Source organism: Oncorhynchus gorbuscha, linkage group LG02 (genome assembly GCF_021184085.1).
Source record: "Oncorhynchus gorbuscha isolate QuinsamMale2020 ecotype Even-year linkage group LG02, OgorEven_v1.0, whole genome shotgun sequence".
NCBI lineage: Eukaryota > Metazoa > Chordata > Actinopteri > Salmoniformes > Salmonidae > Oncorhynchus > Oncorhynchus gorbuscha.
In genome coordinates, this window is record NC_060174.1 from 85,002,623 (window position 1) to 85,023,459 (window position 20,837).

Below are 20,837 nucleotides of genomic sequence, written 5' to 3' on the forward strand. Positions count from 1 at the left end.
GAGGAGCGGTTACACGAACTAGCAGAGTCTCACCTCTTTGCAGCAGGCAAAGAAGACTATGACTTTCTTCTGCAGGTGGCTCCTGATGAAGGAGAAGAGCATGTTGACCTTGTTGGACAGCTGACACACCACGTAGTTCTGCTCCAGTGTGGCCGGCGTGCTACATGGACACACAAACATGACGTTTTTAGATTGGCCTCTTTCAGGTTGTTAATGTTTGTCTTTGTCTTGTTGCTACAGACGATAAAGAACTAAGGCGGTGTGTGCCTTAACATTTAAAGCTGGGGTAGCATTTGATTGTGCAGCATACCTGGGTTAAGAAAAAGCAACCATTTGAAATAATTGTAAAAACTTTAGTGATTTTACTAATTTTTCAAATAGTAGGCTATTTGAAGCCATACCAGCTTCGCTCCTAACAGGTCTCAGGTAAAATGCAGTTAAAACACTAACGTGCACTGCCTGAGGAGCCCTGACAAGGCTGACAGAATCCTTTCATCTCTTCCTCTGCTGCAGTAGCCTGTCCTTCCTTAATACCATATAATAAATGAGCTTCAACATCGCAGACAAAGCCATTACAGCAGCATAAACACTAAACCAGCTTATCAGCAAAGGCTCATCGAAAAGCTACAGAAGAGCATAAAGCAAGCGCTGTATGATCAAGGTGTAAGACTGGATTGAAGTTGCTAACATTCCGATAAACAATTCTATGTTAGTGGGAAAGAAACCACACTATCAATCAGCACCTGGCTGCACAGTCACACGTCATTCTTTAGAAGGGCTAGGGACTTCACAGAGCATCCATGACAACGCTCATATTTGTTGCATGTACCGGAACCACTTTTGCATTTCCCGTATTCATACCAAATACTGGATGTCAGTTTGTCCCGGTATATCAAATCAAATCAAATTTTATTTGTCACATACACATGGTTAGCAGATGTTAATGCGAGTGTAGCGAAATGCTTGTGCTTCTAGTTCCGACAATGCAGTGATAAACCAACAAGTAATCTAACTAACAATTCCAAAACTACTGTCTTATACACAGTGTAAGTGGATAAAGAATATGTACATAAGGATATATGAATGAGTGATGGTACAGAGCAGCATACAGTAGATGGTATTGAGTACAGTATATACATATGAGATGAGTATGTAGACAAAGTAAACAAAGTGGCATAGTTAAAGTGGCTAGTGATACATGTATTACATAAGGATGCAGTCGATGATGTAGAGTACAGTATATACGTATGCATATGAGATGAATAATGTAGGGTAAGTAACATTATATAAGGTAGCATTGTTTAAAGTGGCTGGTGATATATTTACATCATTTCCCATCAATTCCCATTATTAAAGTGGCTGGAGTTGGGTCAGTGTCAATGACAGTGTGTTGGCAGCAGCCACTCAATGTTAGTGGTGGCTGTTTTACAGTCTGATGGCCTTGAGATAGAAGCTGTTTTTCAGTCTCTCGGTCCCAGCTTTGATGCACCTGTACTGACCTCGCCTTCTGGATGATAGCGGGGTGAACAGGCAGTGGTTCGGGTGGTTGATGTCCTTGATGATCTTTATGGCCTTCCTGTAACATCGGGTGGTGTAGGTGTCCTGGAGGACAGGTAGTTTGCCCCCGGTGATGCGTTGTGCAGACCTCACTACCCTCTGGAGAGCCTTACGGTTGAGGGCGGAGCTGTTGCCGTACCAGGCGCTGATACAGCCCGCCAGGATGCTCTCGATTGTGCATCTGTAGAAGTTTGTGAGTGCTTTTGGTGACAAGCCGAATTTCTTCAGCCTCCTGAGGTTGAAGAGCCGCTGCTGCGCCTTCTTTACGACGCTGTCAGTGTGAGTGGACCAATTCAGTTTGTCTGTGATGTGTATGCCGAGGAACTTAAAACTTGCTACCCTTTCCACTACTGTTCCATCGATGTGGATAGGGGGGTGTTCCCTCTGCTGTTTCCTGAAGTCCACAATCATCTCCTTAGTTTTGTTGACGTTGAGTGTGAGGTTATTTTCCTGACACCACACTCCGAGGGCCCTCACCTCCTCCCTGTAGGCCGTCTCGTCGTTGTTGGTAATCAAGCCTACCACTGTTGTGTCGTCCGCAAACTTGATGATTGAGTTGGAGGCGTGCGTGGCCACGCAGTCGTGGGCGAACAGGGAGTACAGGAGAGGGCTCAGAACGCACCCTTGTGGGGCCCCCGTGTTGAGGATCAGCGGGGAGAAGATGTTGTTGCCTACCCTCACCACCTGGGGGCGGCCCGTCAGGAAGTCCAGTACCCAGTTGCACAGGGCGGGGTCGAGACCCAGGGTCTCGAGCTTGATGACGAGCTTGGAGGGTACTATGGTGTTGAATGCCGAGCTGTAGTCGATGAACAGCATTCTCACATAGGTATTCCTCTTGTCCAGGTGGGTTAGGGCAGTGTGCAGTGTGGTTGAGATTGCATCGTCTGTGGACCTATTTGGGCGGTAAGCAAATTGGAGTGGGTCTAGGGTGTCAGGTAGGGTGGAGGTGATATGGTCCTTGACTAGTCTCTCAAAGCACTTCATGATGACGGAAGTGAGTGCTACGGGGCGGTAGTCGTTTAGCTCAGTTACCTTAGCTTTCTTGGGAACAGGAACAATGGTGGCCCTCTTGAAGCATGTGGGAACAGCAGACTGGTATAGGGATTGATTGAATATGTCCGTAAACACACCGGCCAGCTGGTCTGGGCCGTCTGGGCCTGCAGCCTTGCGAGGGTTAACACGTTTAAATGTCTTACTCACCTCGGCTGCAGTGAAGGAGAGACCGCATGTTTTCGTTGCAGGCCGTGTCAGTGGCACTGTATTGTCCTCAAAGCGGGCAAAAAAGTTATTTAGTCTGCCTGGGAGCAAGACATCCTGGTCCGTGACTGGGCTGGGTTTCTTCTTGTAGTCCGTGATTGACTGTAGACCCTGCAACATGCAATCAGTGTAAGCCAAGACTAAGAGTATTTGACACAGGACTATAGTGGTGTTGTTGTGTTATATAATAGAGCTCCTACCTGAACTTGGCCTTCTCGTGCACCCAGACGTACTCTGGGTCTTGGAGGCTGAGACGGGCCAGGTCTTTCAATGACTTGGTCTGTGTGGCTGAGAACAGCAGTGTCTGACGGGTCTTGGGGAGGTTCTCCACTATGGCGTTGATAGTGTCGGCAACACCTATGTCCAAGATGCGATCCGCCTTATCCAAAACTGGAAGTTGAAAAGCCATTAGGACCATGTCACAAGACCATAGATTTTGCAAACAAGTATATTAATCTCCAATGATCTGACTACAGATCAAAACAGTGCTACTCAAGCAATGTTGCTTAATATTAACGGTAAGAATGTGATAAAAGTCCATAAACAACTTATAGCTCATACAACAGTAAAACTATTTGTATGGTGGCCTAGAAGCTCAGGTTTAACTATGTACCAAGCATGTGCAGATCGGAAGCGTGGAAGGCAGCTGTCTCGTCCATGTGCTGGAGCAGGCGTCCTGGCGTGCAGATGATGACGTTAGTGCGGTGGAACTTCTCAGACTCTTCTTCAGGTCCTGCAAAAAAAACATACCACAGAGATAAAACTCTGGCAACTACAGCTGTACTTTACATACAGAATTTGACATTCTATGTAAGTCTATCCCTTAAAAACACCCACATCAGTAGAATTGCACTTTTTCGAGATGAAAGAATGGCCAGAGCTTACCCAAAGTTGCACATCGATTAAAGTTGTTTTCATCAAAGTATGCTATACAGAGCCTTCAAAAAGGATTCACACCCCTGGACTTTCCCCACATTTTGTTGCGTTACAGACTGAATATAAAATTGATTAAATTGAGATTGTGTTTCTGTGTAGGCCAGTAACACAATGCCCCATGTCAATGTGGAATTACAGTGGGGCAAAAAAGTATTTCGTCAGCCACCAATTGTGCAAGTTCTCCCACTTAAAGATGAGAGAGGCCTGTAATTTTCATCAAAGGTACACTTCAACTATGACAGACAAAAATGTTTTAGAAAACCAGAAAATCACATTGTAGGATTTTTTATTAATTTATTTGCAAATTATGGTGGAAAATAAGTATTTGGTCAATAACAAAAGTTTCTCAATACTTTGTTACATACCCTTTGTTGACAATGACAGAGGTCAAACGTTTTCTGTAAGTCTTCACAAGGTTTTCACACACTGTTGCTGGTATTTTGGCCCATTCCTCCATGCAGATCTCCTCTAGAGCAGTGATGTTTTGGGGCTGTTGCTGGGCAACACAGACTTTCAACTCCCTCCAAAGATTTTCTATGGGGTTGAGATCTGGAGACTGGCTAGGCCACTCCAGGACCTTGAAATGCTTCATACGAAGCCACTCCTTCGTTGCCCGGGCGGTGTGTTTGGGATCATTGTCATGCTGAAAGACCCAGCCACATTTCATCTTCAATGCCCTTGCTGATGAAAGGAGGTTTTCACTCAAAATCTCATGATACATGGCCCCATTCATTCTTTCCTTTACACGGATCAGTCGTCCTGGTCCCTTTGCAGAAAAACAGCCCCAAAGCATGATGTTTCCGCCCCCATGCTTCACAGTAGGTATGGTGTTCTTTGGATGCAACTCAGCATTCTTCGTCCTCCAAACATGACGGGTTAAGTTTTTACCAAAAAGTTATATTTTGGTTTCATCTGAACATATGACATTCTCCCAATCTTCTTCTGGATCATCCAAATGCTCTCTAGCAAACTTCAGACGGGCCTGGACATGTACTGGCTTAAGCAGGGGGACACGTCTGGCACTGCAGGATTTGAGTCCCTGGCGGCGTAGTGTGTTACTGATGGTAGGCTTTGTTACTTTGGTCCCAGCTCTCTGCAGGTCATTCACTAGGTCCCCCCGTGTGGTTCTGGGATTTTTGCTCACCGTTCTTGTGATTATTTTGACCCCACGGGGTGAGATCTTGCGTGGAGCCCCAGATCGAGGGAGATTATCAGTGGTCTTGTATGTCTTCATTTCCTAATAATTGCTCCCACAGTTGATTTCTTCAAACCAATCTGCTTACCTATTGCAGATTCAGTCTTCCCAGCCTGGTGTAGGTCTACAATTTTGTTTCTGGTGTCCTTTGACAGCTCTTTGGTCTTGGCCATAGTGGAGTTTGGAGTGTGACTTTTTGAGGTTGTGGACAGGTGTCTTTTATACTGATAACAAGTTCAAACATTAATACACCCGTTACCATTAATACAGGTAACGAGAGGAGGACAAAGAAGAAGTTACAGGTCTGTGAGAGCCAGAAATCTTGCTTGTTTGTAGGTGACCAAATACTTATTTTCCACCATAATTTGCAAATTAATCCATAAAAAATCCTACAATGTGATTTTCTGGATTTTTTTCTCATTTTGTCTGTCATAGTTACGATGAAAATTACAGGCCTCTCATCTTTTTAAGTGGGAGTACTTGCACAAATGGTGGCTGACAATACTTTTTTGCCCCACTGTATGTTTTTAGAAAATGTAAAGCTGAAATGTCGTGAGCCAATAAGTAAATATTCATCCCCTTTGTTATGGCAAGCCTAAATAAATACAGGAGTAAAAATGTGCTTAACATGTCAAATAAGTTGCATGGACTCCGTGTGTGCAATAATGTTTAACACGATTTTTGAATGAGTACCTGCTCTCTGTACCCCACACAATTATCTGTAAGGTCCCTCAATGAATTTCAAACAGATTCAATCACAAAGAACAGGGAGTTTTTCCCCAATGCCTCGCAAAGAAGGGCACCTATTGGTAGATGGATAAACATTTTTAAAAAGCAGACAATGAATATCCCTTTGAGCATGGTGAAGTTATTAATTTCACTTAGGAAGGTGTATTAATTCACCTAGTCACTAAAGGTAAAGGTGTCCTTCCTAACTCGTTGCCGGAGAGGAAGGAAACTGCTCAGGAATTTCCCTTTTTAATAGTATCTTTATTTAACTAGGCAAGTCAGTTAAGAACTAATTTGACGGCCTACACCGGCCAAACCCTCCCCTAACCTGGTCAAGGGACTGTAGTGACAACTCGAGTACCGAGATACAGTGCCTTAGACCGCTGCGCCACTCAGAAGCCCAGAAGGACAGTGCTGTATTTTGAGAGAGGTTTGAATAAGCTAAGTAGCCAATAGGCAGAGGGTAGCATAATTTGTCTGATTCTCTGTAATATGGCATTGTAATAATAATTACATGTATTTTGTAAAGTGGTTTCTTGAATCAAACACATCTTCAGTAACCTCCTTATCTGAAGGAAAAGTGGATAAACAAGTTAATGTCAAGGCTTGCATATTTTTTTACAAGTCTCACGGAATGTAGGCCTACATTGAACACCACACATTGGCTGCTACTGTAGGCTGAATGATAGGACAGCTATTTCCATGTTAAATGCTACAGGATGCATTTTCTCCATTGTTTGAGATGGTAAACCACTAATAGGGATATATTATGTATCAAAATAGTCAGAGCCCTACTTGGCCACTGTTATAACGGTAACTTAAAGCGGGTACTGCCTCAGTGTTCACAATAAACGGGTGCCAGAAGTTGCACAGAATTTTCACAACGTTGAAGTTTGCACTCAGCCGACCTGAAATTTGCTGTGCCGAAAAAAAACGAGGGAACATTGCTTTCAAAAGTTATCCATATTACCGGAACGTCATCTTATTCTAACTATTTCTATGGCAGATTGTCGGCTACAATTTATGGAAGATGCCAAAACTTGAGATAGCAATAGATGGCGAAGTCAAAGATGGGTCAGACCCATCCAGGTAATCTACTCAAAATGGTGCCTGAATAAGGCACAGAGCATCAAAGGACCCCACAGACCAGCAGTTCTCCCTAACTGTCAGGTAGATGAGCCAGTTGGTATGTGAAACCCATCAGACTCCTGAACACTTGAACTGGACTGACCACCTGCTCTGATTCTCCTCACCTTAGCACACATGCACTCAGGCATGCACACATATACTGAACAAAAATATAAAAGCCCAACACGCAACATTTTTACTGATTTACAGTTCATATAAGGAGATGAGTTAATTTAAATAAAATTAGGCCCTAATCTACAGATTTTACATGACTGGGCAGGGGCGTGGCTCAGTGGGGATCCAGACAGTCAATCAGAATGAGTTTTTCCCCACAAAATGACTTTATTACACACAGAAATACTGCTCAGTTTCATCAGCTGTCCGGCCTGCTGTTCTCAGACGATCCCGCAGGTGAAGACGTCAGAGGTGGAGGTCCTAAGCTGGCATGGATACACACGGTCTGCAGTTGTGAGGCCAGTTGGAAGTACTGCCAAATTCTCTAAAACGACGTTGGAGGCATATGGTAGAGAAATGAACATTAAATTCTGAAACAGCAGCTCTGGTGGACATTCCTGCAGTCAGCATGCAGCTCTGGTGGACATTCCTGCAGTCAGCATGCCAATTGTACAATCCCCAAAATGCAGACATCTGTGTCATTGTGTTGTGTGACAGAACTGCACATTTTAGAGTAGCCGTTTATTGTCCCCAGCAGTAGGTGCACCTGTGTAATGACCATGCTGTTAAATCAGCTTCTTGATATGCCACACCTGTCAGGTAGATGAGAGAAATAAGCTTTTTGTGCACATGGAAAAATTCTGGGATCTTTTATTTCAGCTCATGAAACATAGGATCAACACTTTACATGTTCCATTTATATTTTTGTTCAGTATATACATTTATGCTACACACACAATCACAACTGCTCCTACCAGACTCTTATTATACTGCTAAATTTATACACTCCCCTCCCCCCAATACATGTGTAAATATTGGCCTATAAATGGTGCCCTCCTGTACCATTCTTATGCTAAAAATGTTGGTATTATCTTTCATTACTTCTTGTTGCATTGTCAAGAAGGAACCTGCAATTAAGCATTTTGTTGGACAAAGTATACCATGCGTACCCCGTACATACGACGAATAAAACTTGAAAAGGTTAGCAAGATACTGTAGCTAGCTAGCTAGACTGACGGTGTTCAGTGCCCTATTTGTTGACTTTTATTAACTCCATGTGGAAATTCCTTATATGTATAAGTAGCCTAAGTGTGTATTAGTAAGTAGCCTAAGTGTATATAAGTATCCTAGGTATAAGTAGCCTAAGTAACCTAAATGTCAAAATAGTGGCGGCAATTCCGCCTGGGGGGGTCCTTTAACCTTGCCTAAATGAATCAATGATCGGTTGCAGAATCCAAAGGAATAACAGGGCACAAAACGTTTCCTTTCAAAACCAACATGAAATGATCACCAAATATAGGTACTTGAAAGTAAATAGTGTACCTTTCTGCCAATGATGAGGCCGGCAGAGAACTCATGGTTCTTGCTCACTTTACGGAGCACCTCGATGTCTGATAGGCCAGCTCTCGTGTGGGGGAGATGAGGGCCCCCAGGCCATCCATTGCTGTCCACTGCTGACGATAAACATTCCAATACCTGGAAATGAAACCAATACGTGTGAAAGGCAATGACAAGCCATCAATAGCCTGAAATAATGGATGCACATTGCATCTGCATTCATATCATTGTGTATATCTCTCTGGTCACCCCGAAAACCAATTCTTTCTTTGGCCACCTCTCTTTCCAGTTCTCTGTTGCCAATGACTGGAACGAACTACAAAAATCTCTGAAACTGGAAACACTTATCTCCCTCACTAGCTTTAAACACCAGCTGTCAGAGCAGCTCACAGATTACAGCACCTGTACATAGCCCATCTATAATTTAGCCCAAACATATACCTCTTTCTCTGCTGTATTTATTTGATTTATTTATTTATTTTGAATCACATTTTTATTTCTACTTTGCACATTCTTCCACTGCAAATCTACTATTCCAGTGTTTTACTTGCTATATTGTATTTACTTCGCCACCATGGCCTTTCTTTTGCAGTTACCTCCCTTATCTCACCTCATTTGCTCACATCATATATAGACTTGTTTCTACTGTATTATTGACTGTAAGTTTGTTTTACTCCATGTGTAACTCTGTGTTGTTGTATGTGTAGAACTGCTTTGCTTTATCTTGGCCAGGTCGCAATTGTAAATGACAACTTGTTCTCTACTTGCCTACATGGTGAAATCAATAAAATATCAACTTGCAATTTTGCATAGATATAGAACACAATTGGGTACTCACAGGAATGAGAAAGGCCAGTGTTTTTCCAGAACCAGTCTTTGCAGCACCCAGAACATCTTTTCCTTGCAATGCAAAGTCAATTGCCTGTCTCTGTATTTCTGTGGGCTGACGATACTGTGCTTCTATTAGACCTGGGGTAAACAACAAAAATGTCAATCCCAAACAAGAGATACTTTCAATGGTATAATGTGTTTGCCAATGGCATGTTGGTTCACATTGCATTAATGGCAAAAGCATTCAATGCCATTTACCTCACAGGGTATTCTTGGAGATGGGGAAATCTGAAAACCTCTCAGCATCCTTGGCATTTATCTAGAAGACAAAAGTGTTCAAGTGTATCTACACTGCCCCAGAAGTAATGATATGATACAAATCATTGTCAACTGCAATCATTTAGCTATCGTTACGCAACCTAGGACTTCCTAAAAATGACTTATGGGACATGAGATTGCTTTGATAAGACTGAAGATGTGATAGCTAGCTAGATATCTCATTTACAGTCCTAGGACATGTTCAGTTGCCAGACGTTCTCCAACATTGCAGGTAGACAAGCCATGAATAGAGCCGATGTGAGTCCTTATTCTACATGAGGTGTTTGATCTACATAGCGTATTTCTATCTCAAATCTGCAGAATGCGGCCCTAGCCATCTACGCCAGCTAACATTAGCTAGCTCGTCTCGCCCTACCTAGTAGGATAAAAACGTTGTTTACCTCGTTATATTTGTTGACCAGCCGTTGAATATCTTCTTTCTCCACCTGCCATTCAGGTTTCCTTTTCTGTATTTTCTCCTGTTTGACTCTGGTTTTTGTCTTATTGTATTTCTTCTTCCATCGCTCGAAGTTATTCACAGGATCAGCAGTATCGGTTGGGTTTTTCTTCCCCATATTTTTCCTGGGGGACAGGTTTGGTCGGAGAATTCAATGTTTGAAAAATAAATGTTTGGTAATTCAGCCATAGGTATAAAAACGCTGAGGCAGACACGCATGTAGACGCATAAATATGACGTTAATGAAACAGCCAGAGGGATATGGGAGATGTAGTTCATTAGTCAGATTCATTGCAAAACGTTCAGTCTATTGCAAAGATTTTTGCAACGAAAACCGTTTACTCCAAACGGAAAAAGTGTTGCATCTCTTCATCCATCTAAGACTTCAGTTTTGGGTTAACCAAAATTAAGTTGTCTTGAACGCACCATATGGATCATGCTTGAAGAGAGGTGTATAAATTGTCCCATCTGAACTTTTCAGATCAGCTCTTTTGCCAATAATTAGACAAAATATCATCATTCAGAAAGCAGTTTCAGATACAAATAATTGTATTCAAGCTGCAATATATATATATTTTTGGGCAAGTTGATCAAGTAATTGATCTGTTATTCTCATTGAAAGCAAGTCTAAGAAGCTGTTCGTAGATCTGTTCTGAGTGCTATTTCCCATTTAAAAAATATATTTTTAAGATTCATTTTTTGTATCTTTTACTTTGGGTTTTGTACACCAGCTGAAAATATATTTTTTGCTTATTGAAAATATATAAAATCAAATCACATTTTGTCACGAGCCAAATACAAGAGTGAAACGCTTACTTATAAGCCCTTAACCAATAATGCAGTTAAGAAATAATACCTTAAAAAATATTAATTGAAACAAATCAAGAGCAGCAGTAAATAACAATAGCGAGGCTATATACTGGGGATACCGGTACAGAGTCAATGCTCGGAGGTAATATGTACATGTACGGTAGGTAATTAAATGTGTGTGCATACGTAGAATGTATGCACACATGACTGTAAGTCGCTTTGGATAAAAGCGTCCGCTAAATGGCATATATTATTATAAAGTGACTATGCATAGATAATAAACAGAGTAGCACAGGTGTAAAAGAGGGGTGGGCAATGCAAATAGTCTGGGTAGCCATTTGATTAAATGTTCAGGAGTCTTATGGCTTGGGGGTAAAAATCTATTTAGAAGACTCTTGGACCTAGACTTGGCGGTCCGGTACCACTTATCGTGCGGTAGCAGAGAGAACAGTCTATGACCAGGGTGGCTGGAGTCTTTGACAATTTTTAGGGCCTTCCTCTGACACCGCCTGGTATAGAGGTCCTGGATGGCAGGAAGCTTGGCCCCGGTGATGTACTGGGCAGTACGCACTACCCTCTGTAGTGCCTTGCGGTCGGAGGCCAAGCAGTGATGCAACCAGTTCTCGATGGTGCAGCTGTAGAACCTTTTGAGGATCTGAGGACCCATCACATTGAGGGAGGTTGTTGTCCTGGCACCACACGGCCAGGTCTCTGACCTCCCTATAGGCTGTCTTGTCATTGTCGGTGATCAGGCCTGCCACTGTTGTGACATTGACAAACTTAATGATGGTATTGGAGTCGTGCCTGGCCGTGCAGTCATGAGTGAACAGGGAGTACAGGGTGGGACTGAACACTGCACCCGAGGAGCCTCCGTGTTGAGGATCAGCGTGGCGGATGTTGTTACCTACCCTCACTGCCTGGAAGTCCAGGATCCAGTAGCAGAGGGAGGTGTTTAGTCCCAGGGCCTGTAGTCAATAAATAGCATTCTCACATAGATGTTCCTTTTGTCCAGGTGTGAAATGGCAGTGTAGAGTGCAATAGAGATTACATCATCTGTGGATCTGTTAGGGTGGTATGCAAATTAGAGTGGGTCTAGGGTTTCTGGGATAACGGTGTTGTTATATTTCACAGCGGGTAAGATGGTACAATGATTCTTTACAGTATACTTGATATTTTTGTCTCAAACTGAAATTAGGTAAACTATTAGAATTTTAGCAACCAGGAATGGCATTGATTTCTGCATATTGCACCTTAAAATATTTTTTTTTAAAGAAGCTGGACACAACATTGTATTTGAAATCCTGTTTTATGATATACAATGGCATATATTGCATTTAAATTCACAACTAAGCTTAAACAAAGACATTAATGAACTGAACTGTTTTTAATGAACTGTTTTCCACAGCAGTGAAGGAAAGTGGTACAGCTTATTGGGGTCGTTTGTTGGAAGCAAGAGAGCAAAGGAGAGTCTATTTGATTTTGGTGAGAGCCACCGCCCGCCTCTCAGTGTTCTGGAACAAAGCTCGGATTAGGCTCTTCATATCGGAACTAGAGAACTCCAGCGCCAGTGGCCCTTTCCCCTCCGCCCACCTTCAGACAGGAAACAAGGACAAATCAACCAATAAGAGGACTCAGTGGTATACCAATCAAACAAGTAATCCAAATAAGAAACAGTTAATTATATGGATTAGCCGTGTGTACACTTTTGGAATTGTGGTTGTCATCATTTTTTGTTATGAAAATTAATAACTTTAATGATGATTTGACAAGCTGAGAAGTTCCTTTTTGTACCTGTCGACTATCTCCTGCAGGTTAGCTTGCAGCACTATGACCAGCTCCTTGAAGGTGATCCACTTCTTCACGTAAACAGGTACCTCCTCCTGGTACATCTTGTTCTTGTTCTCCTCAGGCAGTGGAATGAACACCGGGGGTCCTTCCTCGATAATGGTCTGACAGAGGATTTGTAGGTGCTCCCCATCTTCAGTGGAGATATCCTAAAGAGCCAAATAGGATAGAAACCATGGGATGAGGAAGCCCACTCATTCAACCAAGATTAACTATATTTTCCCCCTGTAAAATCATTGCAGAAACACAAGCTACATTGTCAAATAAGAGCCTGCCCTCACCTCCAACATCATGATTTTGGCAATCAGCTCTGAGATGGCAGTGTTGAGGAGAATCCCCATGGCTTTACAGTATATGTTGACTGGCAGAACGTCTTGCCAGACGGTGCCCAGCCTTTTCAGCTGATGGATGACCTGCAAAATAATCAATCAATTTTCAGTAATGGAACAGTGACCCCATCCTATAAGAATTGTTAGTGCATTTGATACAAGCCAAGCATTGACAAGTTTTGATCTGAATCTTAAAGGGATATTTCAGCCAACATTGATATTTTTGTCAAATTCCTCTTACCTTGGGTTGTGTCTATAGGCCCGTAGTGACAGCATCCACAATAATCTTTTGTTTACTTTTGCCACAGCCAGGAGTTAGCATAATTAGCATTGTCCAAAAAATGAATGGCATCCCACTATGCTAATCATGCTTACTTAAACATTTTCTTTGAAGTATGCCTTTAACTGACCATTTTAGAATGTCTGGCTGATAGTTGCCCTTTGAGACAACTTATTTTAAAATACTGGAGATATAATTCCATATTTGTGGCTAGTTATCATATGCACAATTGTAGATCTCTTCCAGCGATATTGCCGGTTTACTTGAACACTGACCTGCCTAACGGCCTTGCTGGCTGCAGAGTAGTTATCCTCGTCATCCAGGTTGGAGAAGTTGCGTGCGGTGGAGAGACGCTCCAGCATCTCTGCTCTCTGGACGTTCAGATGGGCCAGGAAGCAATGAGCGCCTGGGGAATATTGCTAGTCAGAACTAGAAGTGTACATTCGCTTTTCATCTACTTTGGCGTTGAGATGTTGCTAGAACATGATTGACTCATATCTCCCTGGTCTCATTATCCTTTTTGAAAACAAAAACAAAAAAAACAGCTCAACCTCCACAAAACCCATCAAGTGTGCACAAAAGCCATGCTAACGCTGGGCGAGCCATGGGACACGCTCCTTTCCTTACCCAGTTTCCTGAAGCCGGGCACCAGGTCCACAAAGGTGGCAGCACTCTCACTGAGGGGGTCAGGCAGGTGTGGACTGAACTGGTGGCCCAGGGTGAGCAGGTGGTGGGCGATGTACATGCAGTTGTTGTGCTGGATGGCCGCCAGATGTGGGAACTTGAGCAGGTTCTCTCTGGAGAGCAGAGAGAGAGAGAAGAGAGAAGTCAGTGAGACAGAGGAGGAAATGCTCATTCTGAAATTGATTATACATAAACAGCATTAAAAATAAAAGAAGAAAACGGAATATACTCACTTATGGTATGTAGGCACAACATCATAGAATAGCTGGAATATATTCCGCACTGTGAAGAACAGTTGGGTAGCACTTTGAGGGACAAAAATTAGAGAAGGAAAAAAAGTGTAATTTTTGCAACACTAACAACTTTAGTGAAACACTGGGCTAAAGCTGAAGAGTTAATATCATGTCATCATGTACAGTGACAGTGGGTAACATGGTGCTGCGTAACATGAGAGCGTACCATTGGCTGGAGTTTCCCACAGCCTCGGACAGCGTGTGCAAGGCCAGCTCCATCAGCTGCTGCACCGACTCACTGATGCGACACACAGGCAGGCACAGCGTCCGCGCACCCAGCTGCTTCTCGTTATCCAACCTGGGCGCCTCAAGCTTCTTGGCCCCCTGTTTGCCCTTGATGTCTCCAGAGCCAGGGTTGGGCAGCATGGGGAGGGAAAGCTTAGAATCTTGGGTGATCTGTTGGCAGGAAATTATGTTAGAAGTACATTTGAGTATATCCTCTGTGCATTTACCTGCAGTGCAAGATTGAAAGCAGTTCACCTGTCCCAGCTGCATTTATTTTCTTCTCTGGGTATCTGTATGTTCTGATATTGCCGTGGCAATCAAACCACATACTGTACATCAGGTGTCAACTGCGTGGCTATTGTCAGTGTACTTAATAATTAGAAACCACACAGATAAGACCATGGATAGACTGCAAGAGAACATAACACACTTTGACGGTGTTGTGCATCTCGGAGGTCATCAGCTTGCGTGCCGCCATGATCACGTCTTTGCATTTCTTGCTGGCAAAGTGGCAGTTGACGTCCTGGGCATACTTGAGCAGCTCGGTGGAGTCTCCTCGGAGGTACTGCATCTCCTTCAAGGACTTCTCAAACTCCTCCGTCTCTTTGATCACCTATGAGTGAGAACATATATGGGGGTATTAATGAACGACAGAATAAAACGTATCCTTGTTTTCTATCAAGTCACTAGTTCCAAAAATATAGGGATCTGTATCTCTTTGATAAAACAGACTGTATTGCCTTTAAAATGAATTGTTTGTGCATATTGAGTGTATAGAGGTGTATTTGGAGTACTTGGTTAGCCTTTGATACATACTGCACTGTACTGTTCAAGCTGGCAGCTATTGGTTGGGATGGAGTACAGGAGGCACTCATGGATGATGCAATGAGACATATCCTGCCATACCAGGTCTCCGAGTATCACAGACACTTTTCTCTCACCAACTGATACGTCTGCAAAGCAAAAGATACATGTCGTTATAGGGCCAATGGTACTGCTCTAAAATGGTGGCTGGCATAGAAACTGGTTTCCTATTTTCTATGACTAAAGGATCTCAACCAGCGCTAAATGACCAACAATTAGGACTATTTGCAAGGGTGCCTACCTAGCAGGTGTGTGTGTAAGGTCTTGAGTACCATCAGGACTTTGGTGTAGACCTGTGAGGGGCTGGGGTGCTCCTCGGGGGTCTCGGCAAACTGGAGAGATATCAGGGTGCCCTCATCTTGCTGCTCCGACACCTCCACGTTCAGAGAGGGGTACGTGATTAGGGGCTTCAGCAGGTACTTCAGCAGCACCTGGCCTAGTGCGGGAGAGGCTGGCTGTCTCATGATGGACTAACAGGGTGCTATGGAAGCAGCCTCACAGTGTATGTACAGAACAGGGAGGCATTCCAGATTATTAAAACTCAATAGTCAGACTAATACAAACAGAGAATGATCTGTATTCAAATTATTTGATTCAGTCAGCTTTACAGTAAGAAAAACATTGACTGACTGATTGACTGGACACTGGGTCTTACTGAAGAGTTTGATCTTGTGTTGTAGTTCCCCCTGGATGGTCAGGGCCTGGAGGACACAGGAAAGCAGAGGCGGAGGGCTCTGCTGGGGCTCCTTGGTCCCGCCCAGGGTCAGCTGGAGCTCCGTCTTCAGGAACGACTTCATCTCCGTCGGCTCTGAGAGGATGGATGGACACACAGAACCAGTGTCTTTGGTGGCATGAATGAAGTGCAATGTACCGCCTTTAAAATAAAAACGTACAAAACACATTTGAGATAATATAATTTATATCGGAGGATTCCATGTTGTACCCTTTGGAGTGCAGCTGACACACCTCAGGCAACCTACGTATCCTCAATACAATTGCCCTAGAATGGCTACTTTCTACTTACTAACACTTCATGGTCAAGAAATTGAGGCATGTCATTATGAGGCCAAGCATCCAAGGTCTTCCCTAATCTAGATGATTCCTGGTACCCTTTTTACCTTTGGAAGGAGGCAGTTTCCAGACGGCCAGTCTCTTCCACTCGTCCCCCAGATGGTAGATGAGGTTCTCTCTCTGGACAGTGAGCTCTGAGCTGAGTGCTCTCAGCAGGGGCAGGTCAGAGCCTTTCCACGCCTTCAGAGAGTCTGTACTGTGCCGGGCCTTTTCTAACTGTTTGGCCGCAATTACATACTTCTTCTCCAGTAGGGCTTTGTGAAACTCCTCCATTGCAATGTGAAACTAAATTGAACAACATAAAAATTAACAAGATAGAAAATGTATGACATGTAAAAATGCATTGACATTTACATTTGTGCATTATGATAAATAACACCATTCAGTTTAACAGGGCTGAATACTGCACTGTGTAGATATCAGTGGGGAACAGGTTAGGGCTACAGTGGGGAGTAGCCCATAACATAAAGCCAACTTGCGAGATATTTGCTAACCCGTACCTGTGCCTGTTTGGCGATGCTTTTTCCAAGTCAGAGTACCATCCGTAGGTGATGGATGATACTGATAAAGAAATCGTTGTTTGCGTTGCCCACAAAATAATTACATCCAATTGTTAATGTGTGCGCGCAAACAATTAGATTTGCATCTAACAATTGGATGTAATTAATTCCTGGGCAATGCAAACAATGATTTCCTCATCCAAGCCGTCCACCGACCACGGATATACTCTCCGACGTGGGAAAAGCGTTGCCAAACAAATACACTACATGAACACCTGGACACCCGATTGTCAAACATCTCACTCCAGCATCATGGGCATTAATACCTCCACTCTTCTGGGAAGGCTTTCCACTAGATGTTGGAACATGGCTGCAGGGACTTGCTTCAATTCAGCCACAAGAGCATTAGGGAGGTCAGTCACTGATGTTAGGCGATTAGGCCTGGCTTACAGTCAGCATTTAAATTCATTCCAAAGGTGTTCGATGGGGTTGAGGTCAGGGCTCTGTGCAGACTATTATTCTTCCTCCACCAAACTTTACAGTTGGCACTATATGCTTTGGGACAGGTAGCGTTCTCCTGGCATCCGCCAAACCCAGATTCGTCCGTCGGTCTGCCAGATGGTGAAGTGTGATTCATCACTCCAGAGGACGTGTTTCCACTGCTCCGGAGTCCAATGGTGGCGAGCTTTACACCACTTCAGCCGACGTTTGGCATTGCGCATGGTGATCTTAGGCTTGTGTGCGGCTGCTTGGCCATGGAAACCCATTACCTGAAGTTCCCAAGTTCTTGTGCTGACGTTGCTTCCAGATGCAGTTTGGAACTCGGTATCGAATGTTGTAGTGAGTGTTGTAACCGAGTACAGACTTTTACGCGGTACGCGCTTCATAACTTGGTGGTCATGTTCTGTGAGCTTGTGTGGCCTACCACTTCGCGTCTGAGCCGTTGTTTCTCCTAACTGTTTCCACTTCACAATAACAGCACTTACAGTTGACTGGGGCAGCTCTAGAAGTGCAGAAATTTGACAAACTGACTTGACGGAAAGGTGGCATCCTATGACAGTGCTACGTTGAAAGTCACTGAGCTCTTCAGGAAGGCCGATGTTTGTCTATGGAGGTTGCATGGCGGTGTGCTCGATTTTACACACCTGTGAGCAACGGTGTGGCTGAAATAGCCGAATACACTAATTTGAAGGGGTGTTCACATACACTATATATACACAAAAGTGTCTTGCATGCCTCTCCAATGGTATGCCCCAAGACAGAATTTAACTGAAAATAACTGTACATGACTGTGAGCCTGTAGGGCTACAGCGGGGAGCTACTTAGGCTACCTCTTCTAGGTGCCTGAGCATGGCAATGACAGTAGTGTTTCTCTCCAGCTGCCGCTTTAGCTTGGCATATTCCGTCACGGCTGTATGTAGATTCTGCTGCACCTGTAAACACACATACTTATTTTTAATAGTATGTCTCTGCCAACTGTGTCAGTTCGGTAACACCTCCCAAAAACACAAGGAGATGCCAATGACTCATGAACAGGTTCATGACGCTTACCTCTGTCTCAATGCAGCTTTTGAGGACATCAATTTCTTTAGAAACCTCTTCAGCCTGTCCCATGAGTACCTCTGCCCCCTGCATGCTGGGTAGAAACTCATTGTATCTCTTGTTGATCATGTCACATACCTCTTCCTATGGGGAGATTGAGGTATGATTGAGGGAAATAATCAAAGTGTAAGGCAATGACGAAAAGAGTCTGAAAGCTATACCACATTGCATAAATACCCCTGATAAAAAAGCAAGCTATATTATTTTTCAATGTGGGCAGAGTAGTAAGACAACCATGACACATCATAATCAAAGTGTAAGGCAATGACGAAAAGAGTCTGAAAGCTATACCACATTGCATAAATACCCCTGATAAAAAAGCAAGCTATATTATTTTTCAATGTGGGCAGAGTAGTAAGACAACCATGACACATCATTCAACACTGAACAGCTGTTTCTGTGTGGAATATCCACGAGTAACCTAACTACCATGCTTCTTACTAAGCCAACTTGTTCAGAACACGTTGCTCGATAACCTTGTCAAGAAGCTAGGTTGCTACAGCTACTTTGGCATGATCCTTGGCCTGTAGTCAGCTTGCTAAACTGCCACAGACAAGGCTGTGGCATTGGCACCAAGCTAACATTAGATAGCAAGCAATTGGCTAACTGTGACTTCTTGTGGCTTGAAAGCTAACGTTAGATTTACAGCTAATATTTATACCAAACAAAAAAATAAACACAACATGCAACAATTTGACAGAGTTACAGTTAATATAAGGAAATCAGTCCCATTTAAATCAAGTCATTAGACCCTAATCTATGGATTTCAAGACTGGGCAGGGGTGCAGCCATGGGTGGGCCTTTGAGGGTATAGACCCACCCACTGGGGAGCAAGGCCCTGCCAATCGGAATTAAGATTTTCCCCACAAAAGGGCATTATTACAGCCTCCCGAGTGGTGCAGCAGTCTAAGGCACTGCATCACTACAGCCCTGGGTTAGATCCCAGGCTGTCACAGCCGGCCGTGACCGGGAGACCAATGAGGGCACGCACAATAGGCCCAGCGTTGTATGGGTTAGGAGAGGGTTTGGCTGGCCGGGATTTCCTTGTCCCATCGCGCTCTAGCAACTCCTTGTGGAGGGCTGGGCGCCTACAAGCTGACTTCGGTCGCCAACAGGACAGTGTTTCCTCCAACACATTGGTGCGTCTGGCTTCCAGGTAAAGCGAGCAGTGAGTCAAGAAGCAATGTGGCTTGGCAGGGTCGTGTTTCGGGGGATGCATGCCTCTCGACCTTAAGTGAGTCTGTAGGGGAGTTGCAGCGATGGGTCAAGAATAACTACCAATTGGATATTACCAAATTGGGGGGAGAAAAAAAGGTCTTTACTACAGACATAATGACTCATTTTCATCAGCTGTCCTGGTGGCTGGTGTCAGACGATCCTGCAGGTGATGCAGCCGGATGAGGGGTTCCTGGGCTGGCTTGGTTACACGTGGTCTGCAGTTGTGGGGCAGGGTGGACGTACTGCCAAATTCCCTAAAACAACGTTGGAGGTGGCTTATGGTAGAGAAATTAACATTAAAACAGCTCTGGTGGATATTCTTGCAGTCAGCATGCCAATTGCCCGCTCCCTCTGTGGCATTGTTTTGTGACAAAACTGCATATTTTAGAGAGGCCTTTTATTGTCTGGGCAGTACAAGGTGCACCTGTGTAATGATCATTCTGTTGAATCAGCTTCTTGATACACACCTGTCAGGTGGATGGATTATCTTGGCAAAGCACAAATGCTCACGAACAGGGATGTAACCAAATTTGTGCACTCAATTGGAGACATCTTTTTGTGCTATGTAAAAATTCGTGGATATTTTATTTCAGCTCATTAGACCAACACTTTTACATGTTGCGTTTATATTTTTGTTCTGTGTAGCTAGCTAGCAAGCAAATCGTATCATAATCGGGGTAATGTTCGCTAGCTAATTTAGCTAGTTAGTCCAGTCATCCTCGGGGTTTCTGTTCGCAAGCTAGTTAGATTGGGCTAGCCAGCCTAGCAAGACGGGTTCGAACGATAAACCCAAGATTTTGTTCGCTTTGTGATAAAAGTTAGCCCAATTGTTTAGTTTATTTCGCGGGCTAGTTAACGTGAGCTAGCTAAACTCGCCTGTTTACCTTAGTTTCCTCTACTTTCCGTGATAGCTTGCTAATTTTAGCAGCGAGGTCTTCTTTTTCAAGTTTACCAGAACTAGCAAGGACTTCTGTCACGAAAGACTCCATGTTTGATTTGGAGAACGTCTGACTGACTAGCTAGCTAGCTAGAAGCACCAAAACCCTTCAGGCACTGTGCAGGCTGAAGAAGCCAACTCACATAAACCAATCAAAAGCATAGTTCCACGATGCCCAAGACTCTGGCCACGCCTAGGCCAAATTTCCCATTTAAAATTGAGAAATAGTGAACAAATCAGAAGAAGCAATAAAAATAAG

At 43.7% G+C, this 20,837-nt stretch overlaps 1 protein-coding gene, 1 long non-coding RNA gene and 1 pseudogene across 3 annotated transcripts; 1 reads left to right on the forward strand and 2 right to left on the reverse strand.

Annotated features, from left to right (window-relative positions):
• Positions 1-10,333, reverse strand: part of LOC123990756 — a 120,068-nt pseudogene extending 109,735 nt beyond the window's left edge.
• Positions 10,334-11,864: 1,531 nt separating this feature from the next.
• LOC124011897 lies at positions 11,865-16,142 on the forward strand. The gene is made up of 3 exons (XR_006834623.1): positions 11,865-12,384; positions 12,542-12,600; positions 15,931-16,142. It is a non-coding gene; the product is annotated as an uncharacterized LOC124011897 (long non-coding RNA).
• Positions 12,018-20,701, reverse strand: LOC124011871 (centromere/kinetochore protein zw10 homolog). 2 transcript variants are annotated; one of them, XM_046325237.1, is made up of 15 exons: positions 20,526-20,701; positions 18,373-18,507; positions 18,153-18,254; positions 16,369-16,606; positions 15,906-16,058; positions 15,492-15,686; positions 15,203-15,339; positions 14,817-14,999; positions 14,328-14,557; positions 14,102-14,173; positions 13,812-13,981; positions 13,460-13,590; positions 12,857-12,988; positions 12,522-12,724; positions 12,018-12,320 (listed from the first exon to the last, which is right to left on the reverse strand). In XM_046325237.1, the coding sequence occupies exons 1-15, from the start codon at positions 20,628-20,630 to the stop codon at positions 12,200-12,202; spliced, it is 2,307 nt and encodes a 768-aa protein (XP_046181193.1). In that variant the 5' UTR covers positions 20,631-20,701; the 3' UTR covers positions 12,018-12,199. The 2 variants fall into 2 exon arrangements, with proteins under 2 accessions (XP_046181193.1, XP_046181192.1); XM_046325236.1 differs by having other exon boundaries at positions 15,906-16,124.
• Positions 20,702-20,837: the final 136 nt, after the last annotated feature.